The following is a 23,222-nucleotide window of genomic DNA, read 5'->3' as shown; positions in this document are numbered from 1 at the left end:
TGGCTTCTGCTGAACTAGTAACCCAAAATACTGAGAAAATTGAGCCTTCATGTAAGGAATGGATTGGAGTCAAGTCTGAAAAAACATGCAGGTCAAGCTAAGATTAGAAAAGTTTGTTTACTCATTTATTCTTGTAGATCGTAAATTGCCAATATTTAAAATTATCTGATTAAGTTTCCATGAACAAATCTGAGACATCCCATGTATCACAACCTTTCCTAAATATAGCACAAAGACTTCAATTTCTTGTAAAACAATGGTTCACCTAAAAGAACCATCAAGTGTCCGTTTAACTAAGTTTTGCTTTGCTATATTAAAGCATACCAGAATTTTTCTACATTTTTCATTTGGTTGGGAAGGTTGTTGATGGTGATAAAAATTTTCCTTCCAGGGTTTCTGCATATAAAACTACATTTATATGCAGATATGGATGTAGATTCTGATAGGGATGCTTTAAAAAATTACCCAATTTAAACTGCTTAATTTGTCTAATTACAAAATTATTTAATTTGAAAGGTTCAGACTTAAATTTTCAATCTAAGTTGAAGTTATTTCTTATATTGCTCAAAATGATCTAACTCCAGAACATGGGCTTATCCATCGTTATGAAAGGCTGTTGTTTAAATATATTTACCAAAACAAAAACCACAACAAAAAATTAACTCCCAACCATTTACATATGTCTTTTATGTATACACATACAAAAAACTTAGAATGGTCCTCAGGCATATATGAGTTAAATGCTAAATTCTGATTGAGTAATGACTATGGATATTTCCTCGAACATTTAGAAAAACTGTTCTCTAATGCTAAGGAAATAATATACCATGGTATCAAATTCTTTCCTACTGAAGGAAGCAACTACAGAAAGCTTTTATTTGTTCAAAGTAACCGGTGCTACAGATGGAAAAAAAAACCAAAAAACCCAATGTAACTTCCCCAATATTACTTCAAAACAAACATATCAAACCTGATTTTCATTAGAATGTAGTTATTTCTTCACACTAATAAATCAAAAAACCAAGACCCACGTTTTATATATATATATAAATATATATAAAAGGCAATGCAAACAATTATTGAGCCTCATCTTCTGGACAAGAATGCCAAGTTAGTCTCTCTTCATAAAAAGCAATTACAATTTGAGGACACTTCATATTTGCCTCTTTTGCCAGTACCAAGTCCGCCTCATCGGAATCTTTCCTGTCATGAGAGAAAAAAGTATTCAGTTAAAATGCCTGAACATTTTTTTGTCAATTGATAACCATGCATTTAAAAAATCGTAATTTAATCAAAACATGTTTAAGTGCTTCAAGAGGGTTATGTGGTTACTTGTGGCTGTGTTCCAATAAAATTTCGTTTTCCAAGATAGGTCACAGTTTGCCAATGTCTGCTTTAGCTAAGTAACGTGAATCATTCTTTCAGCAGATAACTACTTTCTATCTAGAGCTTTCCTGGTGGCTCAGTGCCAAGAATCTACCTGCCAGTGCAGGAGACAAAGGTCTGATCCCTGGGTCAGGAAGATCCCCTGGAGAAGGAAATGGCAACCCACTCTAGTATTCTTGCTTGGAAAATCCATGGACAGATGAGCCTGGTGGGCGATAGTCCTTGGGACTGCAGAGAGTCAGCCAAGACTTGGGTGACTAAAACCAACTTGCTACCTAATGATGGTTAACTATTTATAAAGACTAGATAGACAGGTTTTTTAAAAATTCACAAGTTGTTTTTTTTTTTTAATAAAAAACTTATCTATTCTTACTTTAAAATATAATAATAGCACACTCACCATTTCATGAGGAACATTAATTCTCCACTGCTGTCTGTGGCACCAATTATTCGTTCTGGATCAAGACCTCTGGCAAAACCTCTCGGCTTATCAGCCTATTCAGAAGTTAAATGATTATACAAATGCTCGCATACATTTCAATATAGAGCAAACTAATATTAACTTCCAATTTGTCTTCATGACATAGAGCCTTCTGATAGTGAAACAAATGATTAGAAGAAGAGTACTAAAACACCTTTTAATTTACATTAAACTTATAAGCAGAAAAAATAAATCTGGATGTCTCTAAAAATATTCTGAATCATAAATCAAGAAAACAAATTTTTTTTCAAAGACACAAGGCAGGAAAAAATCCAAATCTCTTATTTTTAATTAATGATTATAAATTCTTGAAAGTGCATTTCAAGTTACTTCCAGGAATCAGTCTAAATTACTTATTTTTAAAAGTACAAACTATAAATAGCAAAATCATAAAAAGTTTAAAAAACTGACAGTAATCAGTGCTGTAATCAATCTGAATGATAAGAAACCTTATAAAAATAAACCCGTGGCTCTCAAAAGTGTGGTCTGAGGGACCCCAGGGATGCTGGAAACCTTCTGGACCATTTATCTTCATGATCTCCTTTTTTCATCTATCTGTGACTTGACATAATCTTCACATACTTCTACCAAGCAACATATCACAGCAAACTGAATATTGAACTAAAGTCTTCTTAAGACAAACACTGACAAAATTTGCAAAAATGTAAAACGCCAGGCCTTATTATTCTAACTGAAAATACAGTATTTTATAAATTCTACTTTAATTTCAAATGCAGTTAGTACTGATCGTTATAATCCATATAAACAAGAGTTTTGGGATCCTCGAGAACTTTGTAGAGTGTAACAAACCCTTTTGTTCCCTCATGAGACTTTTACATCACTACCTCAAGCTCTGGAGTCACACTGCCTAGGTTATAATGATGTGCCTAACCTTTGTGGCTTTGGGCAAGTTAACTTCTTTGTGATTCAGGCTCATTTCCCATTAAATACGTACTATTAATACTATCTGTTTCATAGACATTTCAAAGTATATGAAACGCAAATTTAGTTATTCAGAACACTGCCTGGCACATTACATGGGCACAATACAGGATAACTATTGTTCCCTGGTGGCTCAGTGGTAAAGAATTCACTGGCAAATACAGGAGATGCAGGTCTGATTCCTGGGTCAGGAAGATCCCCTGGAGAAGTAAATAGCAACCCACTCCAGTACTCTTCTGTAGGAAATCCCATGGACAGAAAAGCCTGGCAGACTACACAGTCTATGGTGTTCCAAAAGTGTACCACAGGACTTAGCAACTAAACAACACTGTTATTTTGGTGCTTCTGTGGCGCATGTGGTAGACTTTCAATTTACTTATAACTGATTCTTAACATTGCCACCTTTTTGCTTTGGTTGCTAAAGCATTCAGAACCAAATCTGTAGCCCACATCTGTTTTCCTTCTATAAAAACAAAAATAATACACCTATGATCTTGACAGAGTTGTCATTAAGTTAATGGACTACCTGTAAAGTACTTAGAATATAGTTCAAATTACCTATTTTTAAATCCAAAGTCCCTATCAAGAAATCTATATTGTATGTTAGGTCCCCAAGCCTAGATATAATTCAGACCCAAGACTTTTCCCTAAATTACCATGTTAGGCCAAAAGGCAGGGCAAGTATAATCAGTTTTAAAGTTGAGAGTAAAAAGCAAGGATGTAATCTGTCCAAAGCCACAGAGAAATCAATAAAGCAAAGGCTGGTTCAAAATATACACACAGTGAGTGAACCAGTTTTCTCAATTCAGCCAATTAAAAAACTATTATCCGAGATTATATACTTCAAAATCGAAGTATTTTTTTGGACAAGGATCATACGCCAAAGTTTTGGTCACCACCACTCACTAATGTTTTATAATCAGAATGTGCGATGTAGACTGTTTTCACTGTATTGTAAGTGATTTTTGATGATCTAACTTTGTATTGTTTTTATTTAAGACAGCTGGTTTAGATCAGAGGAAATTGTCTCATCTGGTGCCAAATCCATCAATGTATCTGAAATATCAGTAGCACAATGATTTAAAGAAATGTAAGTGCTTACTGGACATTTATACAATGTAGGGTTAAACCATGCCTCTCCTTTCATCCTAAATATTAAGTATTTAAAGAGCCTTTTTAATGATATTTTTGAAGTATCCATGTCTTAAAAAGTATTTAAAAAAATCAAGCCATCCTTTTACAAAGAAGCCAGTCTGCTGGCCCAATGTTTTATACTTACAGCATCTCTTTTCTTCTTTGATTTGCTATCATCAGATTCACTGTCAGACAAAGATTTTCTTTTTGTTCCATCTTTTTCTTTACCAGCTTTTTGAGAATTAAGAAATGCTTCAATTAACTCTGGACAATCTAAATTTTCTTCAGGTTCCCAAGTATTGTCTGCACTGTGTTGTTTAAAAAAAAAAAAAAGTTCTTGGTTAATAACCACCGTCCAGATCAATTTAATAATACCTGACAAAAAGCCCTCTGTACTGCAGATACTTCCCGCTACCCCCTACCTCCTACATGAAGAATCTGTACTTCATTTTGCGTCTACATCCACAGTCTGTGCTAAGTGGGTAATCTGTTGTATTACCTCCCAGGTAACTGAACCTGACTAGCAGAATAAACGCAGCTAATATTTTTCCAAGTTACACAGAAAACTCACTTTGGAATTTCTCACTTTCTTTCAGAAAAGTGGATTCTGGATCCCATCCCATATTACTTTATCAGATAGTGCCTAGAGTTAAGGCCTCCAATACTGTGTTTTAAAAAACATAATTCAGAAAATTCAGAAGCATTCTCAAACATGAGACAGTATTTTCAATTTCTGCTGGGTACTCAAATTGGGAAATGAAGAAAGAATGTTTTTTACATTTTTAATTGGTTGGGAAAAAATTTCAAAATAAAAACCATGTTTTTGGGACCCATAAGCAAAAGCATTATTAGAACACTGTTTACTATATTGCCTGTTGTTGCTTTTATACTACAGTCACAAAGTAGCTGGGACAGAAAGCCACAGCCCCAAAAGCTCAGATTATCTTCTAGTATGGGCTCTTTAGGGAGAAAGCTTGCCAATCCCTGATATAAGGCCAAGATGATCATTTTCATGTTTTTCAGAACGGCTGGAAAGAAAATGAATATCAATTACCAAATATGAAATTGAGATCAGCCTGAAACATTTGTGACAAAATTGCCAACTTTCTGTGCTTTGATCCAAAAAACTTTTACGAACTACACACAATGAAACGAATCATTTTAGAGATGCTAGGAAAGTTCTCTAAACCTCTGGTTACAAGGTCTGTTGATGTCTCAAGACTCTCAAATTGGCAGACTTAAGACTGGAGGAGGACAAAAGAGCTAAAGTGGAGCCTGCATTCTGCAGTGTTATTATAATCAAATATTACCTAATACATTATACTGCACATAGCAGGTCTTATTCACACTAGTGGCCACACTAACCATGAAGAGAAAAGGGGAGGAATTAATTTTCCAATGTTTTGATGGGTAAGATACAAACAGCTTTTAATGCCTCACAGGATAAAACAAAAGCCCATAAAACTGTATGCCATATGACGGTAATCACTTCTTAGCAAATTGGTTAAGTCTTACTTAAAATACTGCAGATTTGGTTCTAATTGCAGGAATTTTTTTCCTAGTGCCTAAACCACAAACTTACATACATATACTTAAGCTCAACTAAGGGTACTGCAAGAATAAAACAGAGAAACATAAACCTTCCACTCAAATCATAATTCTCAAATTGCTGTGGAGGCGATTTTAAATGTGAATGGTAAAAAAAGCAGAAGATAAGCGAACCATCATACTCCCCATCTCAACTAAGCTCAGAAAACTTTTGTCCATCTCCACCTATGCATTTTCAATAGTCACTGCTCAGAGTCTTGCTGTTTTTGTGGTGTAAGATTAGAATTCAAGTAGACTGTATATGATAAAGTTTGAGTATATTTCTGCATGTAAGTTATTCACAAAACAGTAACATCATAAAGACTGGTTTTGATAGCAATTAGTAACAGGGAATATGAAGAACCAGGTCGCTTAAAAAATGCCCAGGCTCTACTTAGAGATTAGGAGAATAGTAGGCCTAGTGTAGGATCTGAATTATGTGATGAGCACTTCTGTTTAAGACCCACTAGTATACCTCATATAACTTCAATATTTTTTAATGTCCACTGCAGGGAAACAATATAATTAATTAATTAGTACAGTATCCAACTACATTTAAAAAAGCAACCTGTACTCTATATAATTATATAAATTTGACTCTCCAAGGTGATCAACTAGTCTCAAATCTACTTGTTTACAATTGCAGGCTGAAAACTTGACTCTTTAAAAAAGATACCTTGGATTAAACGTGCCTTTAAATTCAAAAAAACCTATGAGAAAATGAATAAAAAGATTTTAGGCTAAAAACAAAATTTAAACACTACTTAAGTACAGTTAAACATATAAGAAAAGCACTGAGATTACTTACTCTGTAAATCCCTTCCACTTCAGGAAATACTCCACCTTCCCATTCACTACACGGCGATCCAGTACTTTTTCTACTACAAATTCTTCAGGTTCTGCCTCTTCAACTTTTTTACTCTTTCCATTTTGTTTCTTTCCCATTTTTTGCTGAAACAAAAGAGAGAGATTTAAGAAATGTCTTTTTCTTGTTACATTTTTGAGTACATTTTAAAGGCTAAAAAAAAAAATAAAATAAAGGCTAAAACTGCTGGTATTACCATTGCATTTAACACCTAAATTTTCACTTTTATATCTCAAGGCAAACACTTTCTGAATAAGTTAACAGATAATCAGCAAAATAAAGGAATGGTTGAGTCTGTGGGTTTAGCTCAAACCTATCACCCACCACCCTTCACTGAAATAATTTAATCAAAGACATTTCTCTTGAAAATTGTTTTATCTTTTCCTAGTCTTATTTCTACATAGTCTACAAGACCAAGTTTAGTAGAGTTTTCACTCATTGTAGCTACAAGACAGCAAAAAAACAACTAGAAACTCCTAGAGACTAATACAAAGGAGAATAACAGCAACAGGTCTTATTAGGTGAATCATAGACCCATTAAAAATACAGCCCCCAAACACTATGTAAGACCCCCTTTTGCAATTCAAACACCAACGTTAAAATCTGAACAATAAACAGAAAAGATAGCTGCAGAATGAAAACGTGGTTCAGAACCCTGATATCAACTGCAGGGTCAACCAAGGAGACCATAAATAGGTTAAGGAGGACAAAATTGTTTCCCCATAATTTCCGTAGACATTACTGACCACTTGAAACAAATGTGTAACACTGTTACTTCAAGAGGCCAAAATGCTGGATCATTTAAATTCTCTAATGAGAAAAAAAATCCTTTTTTCTTGGTTTCTCGAGAGAAAGACTCTAAATTGGTCAATGAAATTCACTTAAAACCAGGTTTTAACTGCGTCTGTGTGTGTGTAACACTACTGAGAGAGAAGCAGGACACCAAGATCCTCTCCAATCTACTTTCCAGTAACTCAAAATGGACACCAAGGGGGGAAACCCCACATTATGCTCACCTTGGAATCATTTCACCTTAAAACAGGTGTTATTAAAAAAAAAAAATTAACTGTCCAATTACTAAAGTCATCCCTCACATTGCACGAAAGCAGGGAAATTAACACCAATGCCTCAAGATTACAAAGGACATTAAAAAGTATGTAATCATTTAGAAGTGTATACACACTTCTAAATAAATATCCTGTGAAATAAAATCCTGTGAAAGAAATAAAAATCCTGTGAAATTTAAATAATGCAGCAAGCATCTGATTTTGCTGGATATCATTCTCCATGTTAAGCCGTACAACTTTCATGAGTCAAGATACTTGGGTATTGTACTCAGTCCAATAACTTTCTGCCTCTGTACAGTACAACAAAGATAGTGGTAGTGGGAAGAATGAAGAAAAATTAACATAGACAAAAACTTACTAAATACTGATCCTAAACGAAAAGCAAAACTATGTCCAAGAAAGTTAAGAGGCTAATGGAGTAAAGAGACAAAAATAAACACAGAAAATTAAAAGATAAAAAATTTAGCAGAGAAAAAGTATTTACTACTATAGCACTCATAAGCTAGTTTCAAATGCTCATCTTTTTCAAGAGAAAATCCACTCACTTTCCCATTTAAAGCACACATTACCTCACAACACTAACAAAATTTTAAAATGAAAGGTAGATACGGAAGACTATCAAACTGTAAGCAGGAGCAATTTAACTTTAACAGAAACATCTATTTGCTTTCTGTATCTATATATTATTCATTCCCACAGTCTCGGACAGGTAGCTCCTTTTCCATCCAATACTTTAAGGATAACGGTGAATGTAAAGCCAATTTAATTATCTATATTTTGGTTTACTGATTATGAAATTTGAAGGAGAGTTCATTCCTGAGAAAGTGTTGGAAGATGCTTTGAGCTTTCCCCATCGGTGACTGGGAATAAATAATGCCACCAGACAGGCTTTATATTTCATATTTAAACATTTCTCAGGATGTCTGACTTAAAAGTGCAATCTAATGATGAAACAAAAAAGCCCACCAACTTGCCCTTTTAGTTGTGAAACCCAAGGGGAGAATTCACAAACCAAAATGAAATGTTTTGCTCATTTAAATGTTTAAAACACTAACCTTCATATACTTGCAATTATTAATGCAATGTATTAGAATTACATACTGTGGGAACCATAACTTTGAATTTCGTGATTTCTATGTAAATATTTCAATGCTTATGTTAAAATTTGTAGCTTAACATGGCTGAATACACATGTCAACATATTTGTAGAACTGTTAATGAAATCTAAGAATGCAAACTGTGGGTTTAAGAAACTGCTGGAGAGGAAAAAAACTGCTCAGAAGATCTAGTCTTCTCTCTTTTCTGGACATATGTGTGATGTTTTTCATGCTTGAGTATTTAAAAAAACTGAACTGCAATGGTTTAAATTTAAGGCCCTTCTGTATTTTAGAATAAGCACGTTTGAAACATGACAGTGACCAAAACAATTCTAAAGACACAATGACTTTCGTCTCAATGTACAAGATATCCATTCTTTAAACAGGGCAATACTGAAAATACCTGCTTTCTCTAGAATTCAGTATAGAGTAACTTAGAGAACAGTATACCAATCAACAAGGTTTTATTGCCTTGTCTATGCTTGTAACCTTCTTCCATGTCACATAAATTTCCAAGATAAAAATACTTGGCAAAATTCACATTGTGCTACCCTCCCAAAATTAGGTTTCTTTTAAATGAATCGAAACACTATGAAGTGAATGTAATAATTTCCTTTTTCGCTCCTAACTTCTCCCCCTAACAGCTGTGGAGGAAAGGGGACTTGGAACTATATATGGGTGTAATTTCCCAACCACAGAGATGCAAAGTTAAAATTTCTGGAGGAAAAAAGTTGGGAGTTAGATCCTTAAATACTTTAGGTTTTCATTAACTTACCAATGTAGTTTTATTGGAGGCCATTTTTTATTGCAGACTTGAAGAGCTATTACTAGAAAAATGCATGACAGTTAAGATGTTTGTAAGACATAAAAAGATAGCTACACACAAGTTTTGTTTGGATTCCAACCCCCACCTAGGTAGCTCATGTCATCAAACGTATATACAAGTCCCTATGACAAGCAGTTTTAAGATTCTGTGTAAACTAGGGATACGTGCCTGAGAGTGTATTAGTGCTGTGACTTATCCATACAACCTTACTGAGGACATAGTATCCGCGAAAGCTTTACAGGGTAAAAATTTGACAAATTTTTTTTTTCCTCAATCCAAATCCCATTTAAACCATAGTCAGCCTTTTAAAAAACGAGCAAAATAACTTGGTTCAAAACCAGACAACTGCCCAATCGATTACAATAATTAGTGTGAATTTTTCCTCTATACTTATTAACAGTCCGAAGAGTCGTCTATGTAATTTAATTCCAACTTGGTTTCTTCTTAGAGACCTTCCCAATCACTAGTCGAAAAACTAAAACACACCGAGATGCTCCAGTTACATTTCGTGCCACTTTTGAAAACAAATCAGCTATTTTTGCACTTTCATCCGCTCCCCTTAAACCCTTACCCCACCCGGCTTAAAGAGGCCTTATAGCGCCCGGCCCCCACCCCCGCCACACGAGAGCCGGCCTCGTGGTCAGCGCATCCGCGGGGAGAAACAAAGGCCGTGGCGCGGGGGCTCAAGGGCACTGCGCCACGGGGCCAGCGCCTCTCCCCACCCGGCGGCGGCCACGTAACGGAGCGCCCGCCGCAGTCTGCGGACACTCGCCTGCGCGAATGCGGGAGAAAGAACCGCCCTCCCTGGAGGCCCAAGTCGCCGACCAGGCACGGGACGGGAAGGAAGGCCCCCTCAACCTCGTCCGGGATGGGGGAGGGGAAAAATGCGCTTTGTCTAGAAATAAGGCGAGTGGCAATACAGCTTTCAACCTTGTGAAGTCTCGTCCCCTAAACCAACTACAGACGCCGGCCCGGAGCCAGGCCCGCCGCGGGGTCTCTGTTCGCTTCTCCTTTCCTTCCCGCCAGCTCCTGACTCGGGGTCCGGCGAGAAAGGATAGGAAGCGGGGAAATGGGGGTCTCTGGGGCTTATGTGGTATCTTAAGCAACACCACGGAGTGAAAGCTAGAGAGAAAGAAAGACACCGACTTCACCGCCTCTGAGCTGCTCCGAGTCCCGGGTCTGCGGCGTCTCCGGCCCTGCGCGCCTCAAGCTCTGGTCACATTCGAGGGGGAGGGGGGCTGGGGAGCAGCGCTGCGCGCGGGGCCGCCGCCAGGGGGAGGGGAAGGTGGCGCCGCCCACGCCAGGCAGCCTTGTGAGGCGGGGTGGGCGCGCGCCCCGGGGGGGTGGGGCCGCGCGCCGCGCAGTGCCCGCCGGGAGCCCGAGCCCGGGCCCAAGGGGGTGGGGGGGTGGAAAGGTGGGGGAGGTGACAGCGGCTCTCAAAGAGTTCGTGGCGTGGCGCCTGGTGGTCCCCGGAGGGGAGGGCGAGAGGGGCCTGAGGGCCGCGACGTAAGTCTACTCGGCGGAGGTGTTTCCTGCTTTGCTGCAGCCTTAGTGACTGGCGCCAAAACAGGACTCCGCCCACTTCCTCGCCCCTGGGGTTGGGTGCCTCCAAACGCTGGGGGTGGGTGGGAGGAATCGGGAACTAAGAACGAGCACCACTTGCGACTACCCGAAATGTGGACCCCCCAAAACACTGGCCAGGGTTAGGGTGGTGGATCGTTAAGTGTAATTTGTTGACTAGAAGTCGCTTCGGGTGTTTCCGGAAGGGGCAAGTCGGCCCTCCGCGCAGAGAGGGGAGGATAGGAGAAGGTGGGGGAGGGAAAACACAGTGGAAGAGGCTACAAAGATTTTTTTAACTGGAGGCCGGGGAAAAGCTATCAAAGCGTGGCTGTAAGGACCACCTCCCGGGTTGAGGGGGCTGGACCTTTGGGTTGAGGATTAAGCTCCTCCCAACAGCGTTAATTTCAAACTGCGCGACCGTTTCTCACCGGCCTTGCGGGGGCAGGCTCCAATTCCGAGAGGCAGAAATACGCAGGACTCGAGCTTTCCGCAATTTACAGAGCCATTTTACGCAACTGACGTCCAGCACCAGTGCTGGCCTTAAGGGGGGAGGGGCACGTACTTGGCGCTAGGAGGTCGTAGAGCGTTCCCGCCATTGGCGGCGGTTAGGACGTTTACGCAACGGCCTGACGTAGGGGAAGACGCGTTAGTCGGGGGGAAGGTTCTAGAAAAGCGGCGGCAGCGGCTCTAGCGGCAGTAGCAGCAGCGCCGGGTCTGGAGTGGAGGTGCTCCAGCGGTGTTGTTTCTCGAGCAGCGGCAGTTCTCACTACAGCGCCAGGACGAGTCCGGTTCGTGTTCGTCCGCGGAGATCTCTCTCATCTCGCTCGGCTGCGGGAAATCGGGCTGAAGCGACTGAGTCCGCGATGGAGGTAACGGGTTTGAAATCAATGAGTTGTTGGAAAGGGCATGGCGAGGCCGTTGGCGCCTTATTGGAAGTCGGCCATCCGCCTCCGTGGGAGAGCGGCAGCGAAACTGGGCCACTTCATAAGCGGTTGGTCTCAGGATATTTTGGGAGAGGGGTCGTTAGCAGAGGCCTAATTGTACAGCACCTTCCCCACCCTCAGCCTCACGGCGCCATTTCCCTTTGCTGGGGGTGGGGGATGGGAAGCTTCCACATGGCGGACGCAGCCCCACTTTACTGAAAGTGGGGCGCGGAGGCAGGAATTCCTACTCCGTTTTTAAAGAAGGGTGGTTTGGGGGTCTCGGCGTCCCCGCGTTGGAGCGTTTCGGCGGGTTTCGGGTTCTAGTGAACCGGGCTGCGGAGCTTCCCCTCCCCCCTCCCGGGAACCGGATTTGGCGGCCGCCATTTTCATTTCTCTCCTTCCTCGCAGCGATTTCTTTTTAACTCTCTAAATTTGACTAGCTTGACTTTTTATCAGTGAGGAGTGGAAGTGGGTAATTATTTCTCTTTTCGGACTGTTTCCATGCTGTTTCGAGGTGGATTCCGAGTGTTTAGGGAGCTTGGAGCTTTAAAGTCCTGCGCACCTCATTAGAGGCTCGCTCCCTTCCCCTCGATGAAATGGCGCCATTGCGTTCAGGAGCCGCACCGATGGGCGGGGGGAGGGGCGGCGTTCTCCTGGGCGGTTTCGCTCGGCTTAGGAGGTAAAACCCTCTAGGGTGTTGGGCCCGGTTTCAAGCGAGCCACGGTATAAAGACCCCACATTTTGTTTTTCAGTCCTTGTTTGAGTAACAGTTTTACCTGAGTTTGCGGTGATTGAAAAGACAGTTGACTCGTAGGAAACTTAAAATGAAAAAATTTAGAGAATATTATTGTCGATTTTGCGGGAGGCCGTGGGGAAGGTGGTCTTTGGCGGGGGGCGGTGTTCTGTTGAGAATCCTTTATTTTCCTGACGGATTCTTTTTTAATGGTATGATTTATTTGTATTTTAAGTAGTATTTTTACCGGGGAATTTAATCTTTACTGGGTAAGGCCACGGGTGTTTTTTAGTGATATACTTGAAATTATGAGTTTAGTTATACTCTGATTAAACATGGCTCGGTTCCTCAATGCGTGTTCTGCTGTATACAAAACTTTTATTAGGCTGAGCCACTATGTTTTTGAACTTTGTCACTTGCTTTTCTCGTTTATGTTTGCAATCATGGTTGATGATTACATTTGATAAGCATAAGGTCTCAAGCGAAGGGGGTCTGCCTGGGTATTTTCATTGACCCTAAGCACGCTTATAAAATAACTTTGTTTGTAATCGATAGTGGACAGCGGGTAAGTTTGGAAAATGAGGTAAGTAATGAGTTTTTGCCTTTTGTTAGTGATTTGTAATGTTGTAGATGTATTTTAGTCTCTATAATTTATTTGGGTTTTTAAAGGCCAGTTAACTGACAAGTGTTTGGAATAAATAAAATATGCTTAAGTGAGTGTCCAAAATACCAGTATGCCAAGTTACCGTTTTAATTGTTCTTTAAGTGTTTCCTAAGCTAGTTTGAGAATTTGTCTTTTCAAAAATTTCAGAATCTTAGGCATAGAAGTCAATTATCACTGTTTTCTGAACTATTGGGAGAATTTCGTGCATGGAGAGAAAAACTTCATGGAACTATGGGTTGAGTGTTGTGGTCTATTTAATAAATTTAAGTACATCCACTTGGTGGCTAACTTTCGTTTCTGAATGTTATTTAACCTAGTTAACTGAGAACCAAATACAATGATCCAAGCTTCCGTAACTGATAGCCCAAAATACAGAGCTATTAATGTAACTTACATGCGTGCTGGTTTGTAAGGATTGAGATTTCAGCTCAGGCTCTTTTCACGTGAAAGTTGTTTTATGCTTTGTAATTTGCCAGAAGACCACTGAGTTTTACATGGTGAAGTGTAAATGGTAGTAGTGATACCTTGTAACTAGAGGGGATAGTCACAGTGGTAATTTAAATATTTTTATGGTTTTTGAAAAGTGAGGTGATTACAGAGTCTTTTACTGTATTTGTCTTTTGGTTCAGTAATATTGTGCCGTCAACAAAACCAGCTATGTTAAAACTATGTGCTTTAGACATCGTAAGTCATAAAAGTCATTTTACTTTGGTCAGAAAAGATATATTTTGAGGCTATTTTTGCCACATATATGTTTAAGATTTTCTCTGGAGAGTTGGTAGTAAGTTTTTCAGGGTGTTGAAAATTGAGTTACATTATAATCACCACCAGAGGGAGCAATGAAGGGAAACTTCATTTTTTAAATGCTAAATCCAAAAATGGAACTGTGGGTTATAAAGCAAAAGTTATATTTTTAAAATTTGTATTTGAATATGTAAAAGTGAACGTCTCTGTTCTGATGCTATAGGATCGAATGCAGATGTTGATAAGAATTTTTTAACTTTACAGTCACCAGGGAATAGATTTGCTGTTTTCTTCAGAAAGATGTTTTTTTAAACTGAGTGATGCTATATTTGTTTAAACTCACTTAATGTCAAGTAAATTTATATCAAGCATAATGATTTTGAAACGTGTAGTTTGGCTGAGGCAATTTTTTTTTTTTTTTTTTGGTGTAACACAGCTAATATGCAGTTTAACATATGGTTTAAATTTGATGTAAGTTTTTTTTTTCCCCCCAGAAAACTTTAGAAACTGTTCCTTTGGAGAGGAAAAAGGTACTCTGCCAGCAGGTCACCTCATATTTAAGAATTTTATTTCCAGCATACAAAGAGGAAATGTAAATAAAAATTGAAATGCTGTTTTCCTTTGCAGAGAGAAAAGGAACAATTCCGTAAACTCTTTATTGGTGGCTTGAGCTTTGAAACTACAGAAGAAAGTTTGAGGAACTACTACGAGCAATGGGGAAAACTTACAGATTGTGTGGTACGTTAATTGTGGAAGTGCTTAGGGATACTAGTCCTTCAACTGTTGGATTTCTCTGTTAAAGATGTTAAGTGACTTAGAAAAAAATCGCTTAAATTCATGTTCATTATTTTAAAATGCTGTAAGTAATGAGATTAAATGGTAACATCACTGCTTTGTATTTCAAGGTAATGAGGGATCCTGCAAGCAAAAGATCAAGAGGTTTTGGTTTTGTAACTTTTTCTTCCATGGCTGAAGTTGATGCTGCCATGGCTGCAAGACCTCATTCAATTGATGGGAGAGTGGTTGAGCCAAAACGTGCTGTTGCAAGAGAGGTGAGCAAATAGGCAACTTGTTTGTTCAATAAACAATTTGGGCCGAAATTCTGTTTCACAGTTAGTGGCTTTTCAAAGAAAAAAACGCTACCTGTATAAGGCTAGGTTTTTTATCATAAAGGTGCCTTACTTAGTATTTGGCCATAAGATAGAAGCCATACTTATTACCTGGTGTGCTCTTACTCCTGTTTGTGGTTTTTCTGTCAGGATGACTTTTTTTTCCCTCTTATTTCAGGAGTCTGGAAAGCCAGGGGCTCATGTAACTGTGAAGAAACTGTTTGTTGGTGGAATTAAGGAAGATACTGAGGAACATCATCTTAGAGATTACTTTGAGGAATATGGAAAAATTGATACCATTGAGATAATTACTGACAGGCAGTCTGGAAAGAAAAGAGGCTTTGGATTTGTTACTTTTGATGACCATGATCCTGTGGATAAGATTGTGTGTAAGTGTCCATAAGTGGTAGGATTGTGGCTCTTAAGTTTTAGGTTTGGGGTATGTTAACACTTACAACTTTGTTTAAAAAAGCTTAGCTTATTACAGGATGCTGACTTAATGGACTCTGAACTTTTCATTCCAGTGCAAAAATACCATACTATCAATGGTCATAATGCAGAAGTAAGAAAGGCTTTGTCTAGACAAGAAATGCAAGAAGTCCAAAGTTCTAGAAGTGGAAGAGGAGGTAACTTGTAATTCCATTTTTTTCTTAAGATTTATTTGTATAAATGTTAGTTACTAACCAGGGTGTTTATTCTAGGCAACTTTGGTTTTGGAGATTCTCGTGGTGGCGGTGGAAATTTTGGACCGGGACCAGGAAGTAACTTTAGAGGAGGGTCTGGTAAGTCCACCTTCTAAGCTTAGGAGGGTTGAATGTGCTTGAAAAACAGTTTTGATTGGAATCTAGGAAGTCCAACCTACTTTGTTATCTGTAAGACTTAAAGTGAGATCTGTCCTAATGGGATATTCTAATTTGGTTGGCAAGAGGTAACATTTGAAATCAGAGTTGTATAGCTCTAATCAAGGACAGATAATTGCAGAGATTGTTTTATGGTCTTCAGTTTCTGGAAGAGTTAAAAGGACATTGTAGCCATTTTAAATTTAGGAGACATTTTACGAATAGTGGAAATAGTGTAGAGGTTTGAAGAGATCTAAAAGTTTGTTTTAGGCTTTATATATGGGTTAATCTCAGTTATGTAGTAAGTAGAAAAACTGCCACTGTCCATTGTTAACTGCTTTTTATAAGTGGACAACCTGGAGGAAGTAGAGGCTAAAAAATTGAGTGACATGAACCAGAATAAAATAATCCTCCTTTTCTTCTGCCTTTAACAGATGGATACGGAAGTGGCCGTGGATTTGGAGATGGCTATAATGGGTATGGAGGAGGACCTGGAGGTCAGTTTTTTCTACTTTTTGATAATACATGTCTAAAATCTTAATCACACTGTGTGCTGTCCATGTGAGCATAAACATGAAATGTCTCTTCTAAATTTTCATCTTAACTATTTAAAATTAGCAAAAAAATTACTTGCAGGTGGTGGTATACTGCTGCACCATCAATTGGGTAGATTTTAAATGAGAATTTAAAAGATGCCCAATTGTTTCTCAAGCAAAAGAATTGGAGAGAGATAGTGATATTTTGTATAGTGTTTTCCCTAAAACTTAAAAAGTGGTTATGAGCAAGATGAACACTATGACAGGATAGTGTCTGTAGGAGCACTGTGTTGTCTCATCTCTTAGCAGAATGAATCTACCAGGACAATGTCCCAAAAGCCCCCAAGAGAATTTTTCCAGAACATACCTAGTGTACTTCTATGTCCAGCTAAGGTTTTAAGCCACTGTTAAGTATTAGTTCATGTGTTTTGTTGAAGTACGGAAAAGATAGGTACCTACTGACAAACCTCATAAAAAAGGTTTGAAACTGAGCTGGGGATAGACCTCATTTCTGGTTTTGCACTGATTAGGCATAACTTAAGTTAATCCTACATGTCACTATATCTAGCTTTGCTTTGAAATCCAAATATTGATTTAGATTTATGAGAAAGATGACTTTTTACACTTAACTGCAAGCAATCTGAAACTACCGTTTAAGGAGTCAGTGCAGGTTTGCTAATTTCTGGTCTGTCCCCCCCCACACACACACATTTCTACTGAAGAGAAAGGTATGGTGGGCATTTTATTTAAGAGAAATGGTAGGTAATTCACATTAGTCCACACATCTTGTCTGTCCCACCTTACCCCATAATCTTACACAAATAAAACTAGTATTTCAAGATACCATCAAGAAGAATCCATAGTATCTTTAGTTTTGGGGGAGACCGGTGGCATTACAGATTATTTGTAAAGGTTTTATCCAGTTGGTTTGTGGGTAGGCCTTCCCCACTGGCAACTGTTCACCAAGGTAGATATTCAGAATCTGCCCTTGAGGCTATTTTAGAGGAGATGTTATAGAAAGAATCTTTTTTACTTATAAAATTGAGTTGTTTTAGAAAGCTGGAAATGGATGTAATAAGACAGTTCAAATGGCATTGAAAATACTAATTACTTAAAGGCTTATTTTATAATAGGTGGCAATTTTGGAGGTAGCCCTGGTTATGGAGGAGGAAGAGGAGGATATGGTGGTGGAGGACCTGGATATGGCAACCAGGGTGGGGGCTACGGAGGTGGTTATGACAACTATGGAGGAGGTAATAAATTCACCTGCAACCTTTATGTGGGAATTTGGATTGGAATTAATGGCTTTAAATAAATGGCTTATTTAAAAATCTTTTAATTTCATTTCATTGTTGTCAACAGTTGTCTTTAAAAATGTAGAACTGTAGATAGGTGTTTTCCATTCTGATTTGATTTTGTGGGAAATTTGTCTAAGATACTTAGCATGTATCATCGGTTTAATACTTGATTGTATGAGGTTCATTGTGCAAAAATGTCCAAATTTTTTTACAGGAAATTACGGGAGTGGAAATTACAATGATTTTGGAAATTATAATCAACAACCTTCTAACTATGGTCCAATGAAGAGTGGAAATTTTGGTGGTAGCAGGAACATGGGGGGACCATATGGTGGAGGTAATTAGATTTTTCAGATAAGTGATGAAATGTCAATTAACTTTTCATGACTTGAAGATGGCAATTGTTCGTTATTTATGTTTGGGTAACACGTCCCACCAAATACAAAGTGTTATGGAGATTAGAGTTGTGGGAAAATAAGAATGCGGCATCACTTTGGGAGATATCCAATAGTGTAAAATCTATGAATTACATGTTTTCAGTGGGATTTTTCCTTTTGGCTGACTAAGAAAAAAGTCAAATTTGCTGTGAGAGCACTTTGCAAGTGGTATAAATTTTGTATAACTGTATCTTTGAAAGCTAGCTTAGTAAATCTGAATTTTTAGTTTAAATTGTTGTTATTCTTGAGAAAGTTTAGATTTTTTTACATTTTCTTACGCTGGATATACCTCAAAATCTCTTAACTTGTATGATTATGGAAAAGAGCCCTCTAAAAGAATAGCAGTGGTAATATATGAATCTGGAAATTTGTGTCTTGAGTAAAAAGGTTAACTAGAAACAAGTAATGGTCTGTGATCTGCTTGTTTTTAAAGAGTGGTTATAAAATAATTTGGGAAATTAAGTTTGCTTTCTCTTATTCTATTAACTTTAGGAAACTATGGTCCAGGAGGCAGTGGAGGAAGTGGGGGTTATGGAGGGAGAAGCAGATACTGAGCTTCTTCCTATTTGCCATGGGTAAGTAGCTTTTAAGTTTCACATTGTTAATGTCTTGGGAGACCTAGCTGCCAGGAGTTAAAAGCTTTTTAGGATCATGTTATCTTTCCTTAAAATCTGGTTAGATGGATAATTTCATAACCTATTTTTTTTTTACTCTTTACTTCTGTTGAAACAGGCTTCACTGTATAAATAGGAGAGGATGAGAGCCCAGAGGTAACAGAACAGCTTCAGGTTATCGAAATAACAATGTTAAGGAAAATCTTATCTCAGTCATGCATAAATATGCAGTGATATGGCAGAAGACACCAGAGCAGATGCAGAGAGCCATTTTGTGAATGGATTGGATTATTTAATAACATTACCTTACTGTGGAGGAAGGATTGTAAAAAAAAAAATGCCTTTGAGACAGTTTCTTAGCTTTTTAATTGTTGTTTCTTTCTAGTGGTCTTTGTAAGAGTGTAGAAGCATTCCTTCTTTGATAATGTTAAATTTGTAAGTTTCAGGTGACATGTGAAACCTTTTTTAAGATTTTTCTCAAAGTTTTGAAAAGCTATTAGCCAGGATCATAGTGTAATAAGACATAATGTTTTTTCTTTAAAAAAATTTAAGTGTGTGTGTAGAGTTAAGAAGCCGTTGTACATTTATGATTTAATAAAATAATTCTAAAGGAAATTGTGTAATTATAGACTTTTTATTTTAAATAAGTTAAGGAGTGGGTAGTATAATTAAGGTCTATTGCAAAGCTGTTGTTATATTTGTGTAAGATAAATGCTGGTCAGATGTAAGTGTGTTGTCTGCAATTCATGAGGATTAAATTATCTAGATAACTTAAGGGATATCTCTGCAAGGAGAAACACCTTTTTAGATCTTTTAGATGCTGCTGCTTCAATGCAAGGAAAGGAAAATAACCCCAGCGAGGTACTCTTCAGGGATACAGGTCTAGTACAAGAGAACTCTTTGACGGCTACTAAGGTCAGCCAGTCTTAAGAAACTGTTTTCTACAAAGCTTTAACTACAGTAGTTTTTAAGGATGCCAACGAAAGCTGAGGGTGTAGAGCAAAATAGTTCTAAGCTTCAGTTAAACTTCTTTAGGTAAGATCTCATTTACTTTTCCTTTCTTAATTTTCCTCCCCCAAAGATAAACTAATACTCTTCAATGGTCTTTCAGTATAGTTGGTTCTTATGTAGTATAACATAGCTATAAATTAAATTGAGTTTAACAATTTTATAAACTCAAGAGAATAATTTTATAAACCCTGTTTTCCAATCTGTCATTTTACTTATATTATTTTGGTTGTTTTTTTTTCCCCCTTTTTTTCCTTCTTTCCCACCCCCTCCCCCTCTATGAAGATTCAGGTGCTTAACATATCATTTTTTTCCCTGCTGGAATTTTAGCATTGATATGAACCATGGACAAGTATATTCTGCTGCCACAAAGACTGTAAAGTGCTTCATTTCAACAGCTGAGGCAAGCCAAGTGATCATTAATAAAGCTTTTCTTGGTTCCTTCAGTGGTGTTGGTAGTAAAATGGTAGGTAAAAGTTAGGCTGCAAGTTCAATAAATCATGAAATTTCCCATCGTTACACCCTTCTGTATTCACATTTCTTGGATCAAGCATTTTGAGTGAACTAGGTTTTTGTTTTTTTTTTTTTTTAAATAAAGACCTTTTTTTTATTTTGATACTGTTCTAGCTTTACATGCATATCAGGATCAGGCTAAGGAAAAGGTAGGGCAAGATGGTTGGATCTACTTTCAGATAATATGTATTTATGAATAAAGTGTCTACATTATAAATCTGTACATATCCAATTCTAAATACTTGGGTTTAAATGCAGTAATTCTTTCCCAATCCCCTACCCTATAGGAGAGATATAGGTTGGCTGCTGAAATTTCATTTCTTAGATGTCATCAGAGATTGATTGCCTGGCTTTATTGCCTTTTCAGGAATGTGATAATCAGGGCATATTCTACTGTATGCACCTGTGAGTCTTTCTTTGATCCTAAGACCACCACTGAAGTTATTTAGGTTCTTTGGACAAACATGATAAACTTCTTCAGATACTTTTTTTTTCCTTTGGCAGGAAGGTGTCTTGCTGCAGGTAACTAATGAAGAAGTGGTCAACCACAGAGTCTTCAAGAAATAAGAAATTCTGTACCATCTGAAAGTAGTTCTTGTTGGTGCCTTCATTTTAAAAAAGCACTCTTTAAGATTAAAGGGAAATGTTTTCTGATAAAACAGACTTCATTTAGTTACAGGGTCTTAATATAAAACAATTACAAATTGAGTATTGTTTGTAAAAGAGTAAACATCAAGTCAGAGAGATAAATGTTATGTTTTGAATTAGGTTTTGTGAGTAGACAGATTAAAATTCTATTTTAAATATAAAGTTATAAAATAAATACTTTTGTATTCAAATACTTGGTGTAATGTTTACACATAAAATGTGAATCTTGTTCTATGAACATTAAGTTGTCTAAAGGATTGCCATCCCCTAGGTTTTTAAAGCAGTTTCACAAAGCAAATGCATATTGCCATTTTCCTTTCAATATTGATAGACAAATGAGAAAAGCATTGTGGACATTACTGGCTGTCCCTAATAAAATGCCATTCTTTATACACTGTATATTCAGCGTTTGAATAATGCTATAGATTTCTGGCTTTGCCTTGTATGTTCAACGTTGCTGGTGGTGGTTATAAAATACAGATTTTAGCCAGCTGAAGTCCAAGAGAGGCGGCTATGCAAATGCATGGAGACATAAAATCTATGAATTAGCTTTGTTTTGTTGTATTATACTTGGCATCATGGTTGTCTTGAAGGGTTAAACATGATGGTATAGTGAGCAAAGACTGTTACTTGGATGTTCACTTGAAACAATGAAAAACCAAAGGGGACAAAGTAAAGTTGACTTTACTGTTTTGGTTCTTAATGAGGTATCTCACAGGTAAGTCAAACTAATGGCTAACAGAAGATGAGCTTTGTTTAAAATCTGCATCCGTTATTAGCTATAAACTTGTTAATATCTGGCTGTGGATTTATTAGGAAAAATAAGATCTTAAAAACGTCCAGCTCTGTGAAGAAGTTAAACTTTGAAGATAAATCAAGTTGGTATAATACAATCCTAGAACACCCAGTGTTTAACACCAGCACAAATGGGGGGAAGACATTTTAATATGTATGAACAGCCTGAAATGAACTTATTTTGAAATAGGTAATCTGAAATGTTGGCGTGTCTTGTGTTGAGCTGCTAATTTTCTAAAATGAGGTTTAAGAAAGTGTGCGTAAAGACGGAAATTAGTACTGTTAAATATATTCACTTCACAGTGTATTTATACATAAAGCTTTTGGAAACAGCTTAACTGATTCTAGCTCAGGGTTGTATAACCTGAGCTTGAAAATGTGATTGGGGCTTGAAAATTTGAATCCAAAATGGCCTAATGATAGGAGTTGAAGATAGGTGCTGGCTATTTCCTTCACCCATAGTGAAGCAACAGATTCTTAAAAATGCAACCCATGTTTGAAAGTTGTCCTGTGATCACATGTGGCGGGTGGGTGTGGGGGGGGGGTTGGCTCATGTGATAACCAAAAGGCAAGCATTACTGGGAGCCATCTTGGGGGGGTGGCTCCCACCCCTGGTGTCTGCTTCTCTGGTGAAATGTTTTGAAACTGGATATTCTTTGGTTTTCACTATCCCAAGTAAGTGTGTGAGTACAAGTTAAAGTTGGTCTCAAACTCGAATTGTATCCAGTTACTGTTCAAGTGGGGGGGTATATGGTGCCTTTGCAGGAGGCAGAAAATATCACTGATTTCAGTATACCTGAAGTGCATGTTTAGTTTTGTCTTGGGTTTCACTTAAACATGTCTTCAAAATTTGAAACATGTTCTCAGGTAGTATATACCCAATGATTTTAATGCTGCTCTGCTGTTACTGAAAGTAATAAAAGAAGCAAATTCAGATCTTTGAAGATGATGGGTGAAGGGAGACTAATTCAGGTATTTTAACATTTAAGTGAAATATGTTAAAATTGTCAATGATTCATGTTCCATAGGAATACTTTCTGGGGTAGGAATTCTGGCATTTAGGCTTTCTACTGCTAAGGGTCAGGTCAGTGCTGAACTGGAGCCAGCCTTGAAATGGACCCCAAATACCCAGATCTTACTGAGTACCCATTGTTTGAACTGCCTGATGGCTCAGGAAAGAATACACCTGCAGTGCTGGAAATCTGATCCCTGGGTGGAGAAGGGAATGGCTACCCACTCTTTTTCCCCAGAGTTCCACAGGATCTCAGCAAGGCCATGGGGTTAAAAGAGATGACTGACTTATTAACACATGCATTGCTTGAATTACAGTAGTAACTTAATTTCACCTGGGAATATCATGGCCTGTTCAGGTACCAGAAGGGGGATGTGAGCTTTTAATAGGGGGAAAAAAAGTGG

The 23,222-nt window shown here is 37.9% G+C and overlaps 2 protein-coding genes across 12 annotated transcripts; one reads left to right on the top strand and one right to left on the bottom strand.

Moving 5' to 3' along the window:
* Positions 1 to 833: 833 nt before the first annotated feature.
* On the bottom strand, positions 834 to 11,473 carry CBX3 (chromobox 3). 3 transcript variants are annotated; one of them, XM_070467715.1, is made up of 6 exons: positions 10,532 to 10,683; positions 9,335 to 9,386; positions 6,339 to 6,481; positions 4,089 to 4,251; positions 1,787 to 1,881; positions 834 to 1,203 (listed from the first exon to the last, which is right to left on the bottom strand). In XM_070467715.1, the coding sequence occupies exons 2-6, from the start codon at positions 9,356 to 9,358 to the stop codon at positions 1,077 to 1,079; spliced, it is 552 nt and encodes a 183-aa protein (XP_070323816.1). In that variant the 5' UTR covers positions 9,359 to 9,386; positions 10,532 to 10,683; the 3' UTR covers positions 834 to 1,076. The 3 variants fall into 3 exon arrangements, with proteins under 3 accessions (XP_070323816.1, XP_070323831.1, XP_020741139.2); XM_070467730.1 differs by lacking the exons at positions 9,335 to 9,386; positions 10,532 to 10,683 and adding an exon at positions 11,374 to 11,473; XM_020885480.2 differs by lacking the exon at positions 9,335 to 9,386 and having other exon boundaries at positions 10,532 to 10,698.
* A 114-nt stretch (positions 11,474 to 11,587) lies between these two features.
* Positions 11,588 to 21,410, top strand: HNRNPA2B1 (heterogeneous nuclear ribonucleoprotein A2/B1). Of its 9 annotated transcripts, none has more exons than XR_011487753.1 (14): positions 11,588 to 11,814; positions 14,504 to 14,539; positions 14,637 to 14,747; positions 14,915 to 15,061; positions 15,297 to 15,507; positions 15,643 to 15,744; positions 15,820 to 15,900; positions 16,392 to 16,454; positions 17,627 to 17,746; positions 18,006 to 18,128; positions 18,721 to 18,803; positions 19,651 to 19,877; positions 20,181 to 20,253; positions 20,868 to 21,410. XR_011487753.1 is itself a non-coding variant. In XM_020885487.2 (12 exons), exons 1-11 carry the CDS (start codon positions 11,809 to 11,811, stop codon positions 18,780 to 18,782), a joined length of 1,062 nt encoding a protein of 353 aa, XP_020741146.1. In that variant the 5' UTR covers positions 11,588 to 11,808; the 3' UTR covers positions 18,783 to 18,803; positions 20,868 to 21,410. The 9 variants fall into 9 exon arrangements, 5 of the variants coding, with proteins under 5 accessions (XP_020741146.1, XP_070323804.1, XP_070323797.1 ...); XR_011487747.1 differs by having other exon boundaries at positions 20,181 to 20,316; XR_011487752.1 differs by lacking the exon at positions 19,651 to 19,877 and having other exon boundaries at positions 11,589 to 11,814.
* Positions 21,411 to 23,222: the final 1,812 nt, after the last annotated feature.

The sequence above is a fragment of the Odocoileus virginianus genome, chromosome 1 (genome assembly GCF_023699985.2).
Source record: "Odocoileus virginianus isolate 20LAN1187 ecotype Illinois chromosome 1, Ovbor_1.2, whole genome shotgun sequence".
Taxonomy (NCBI): Eukaryota; Metazoa; Chordata; class Mammalia; order Artiodactyla; family Cervidae; genus Odocoileus; species Odocoileus virginianus.
The sequence above is the reverse complement of the archived record's forward strand: the minus strand, read 5'-3'. Positions and strand labels throughout refer to the sequence as shown.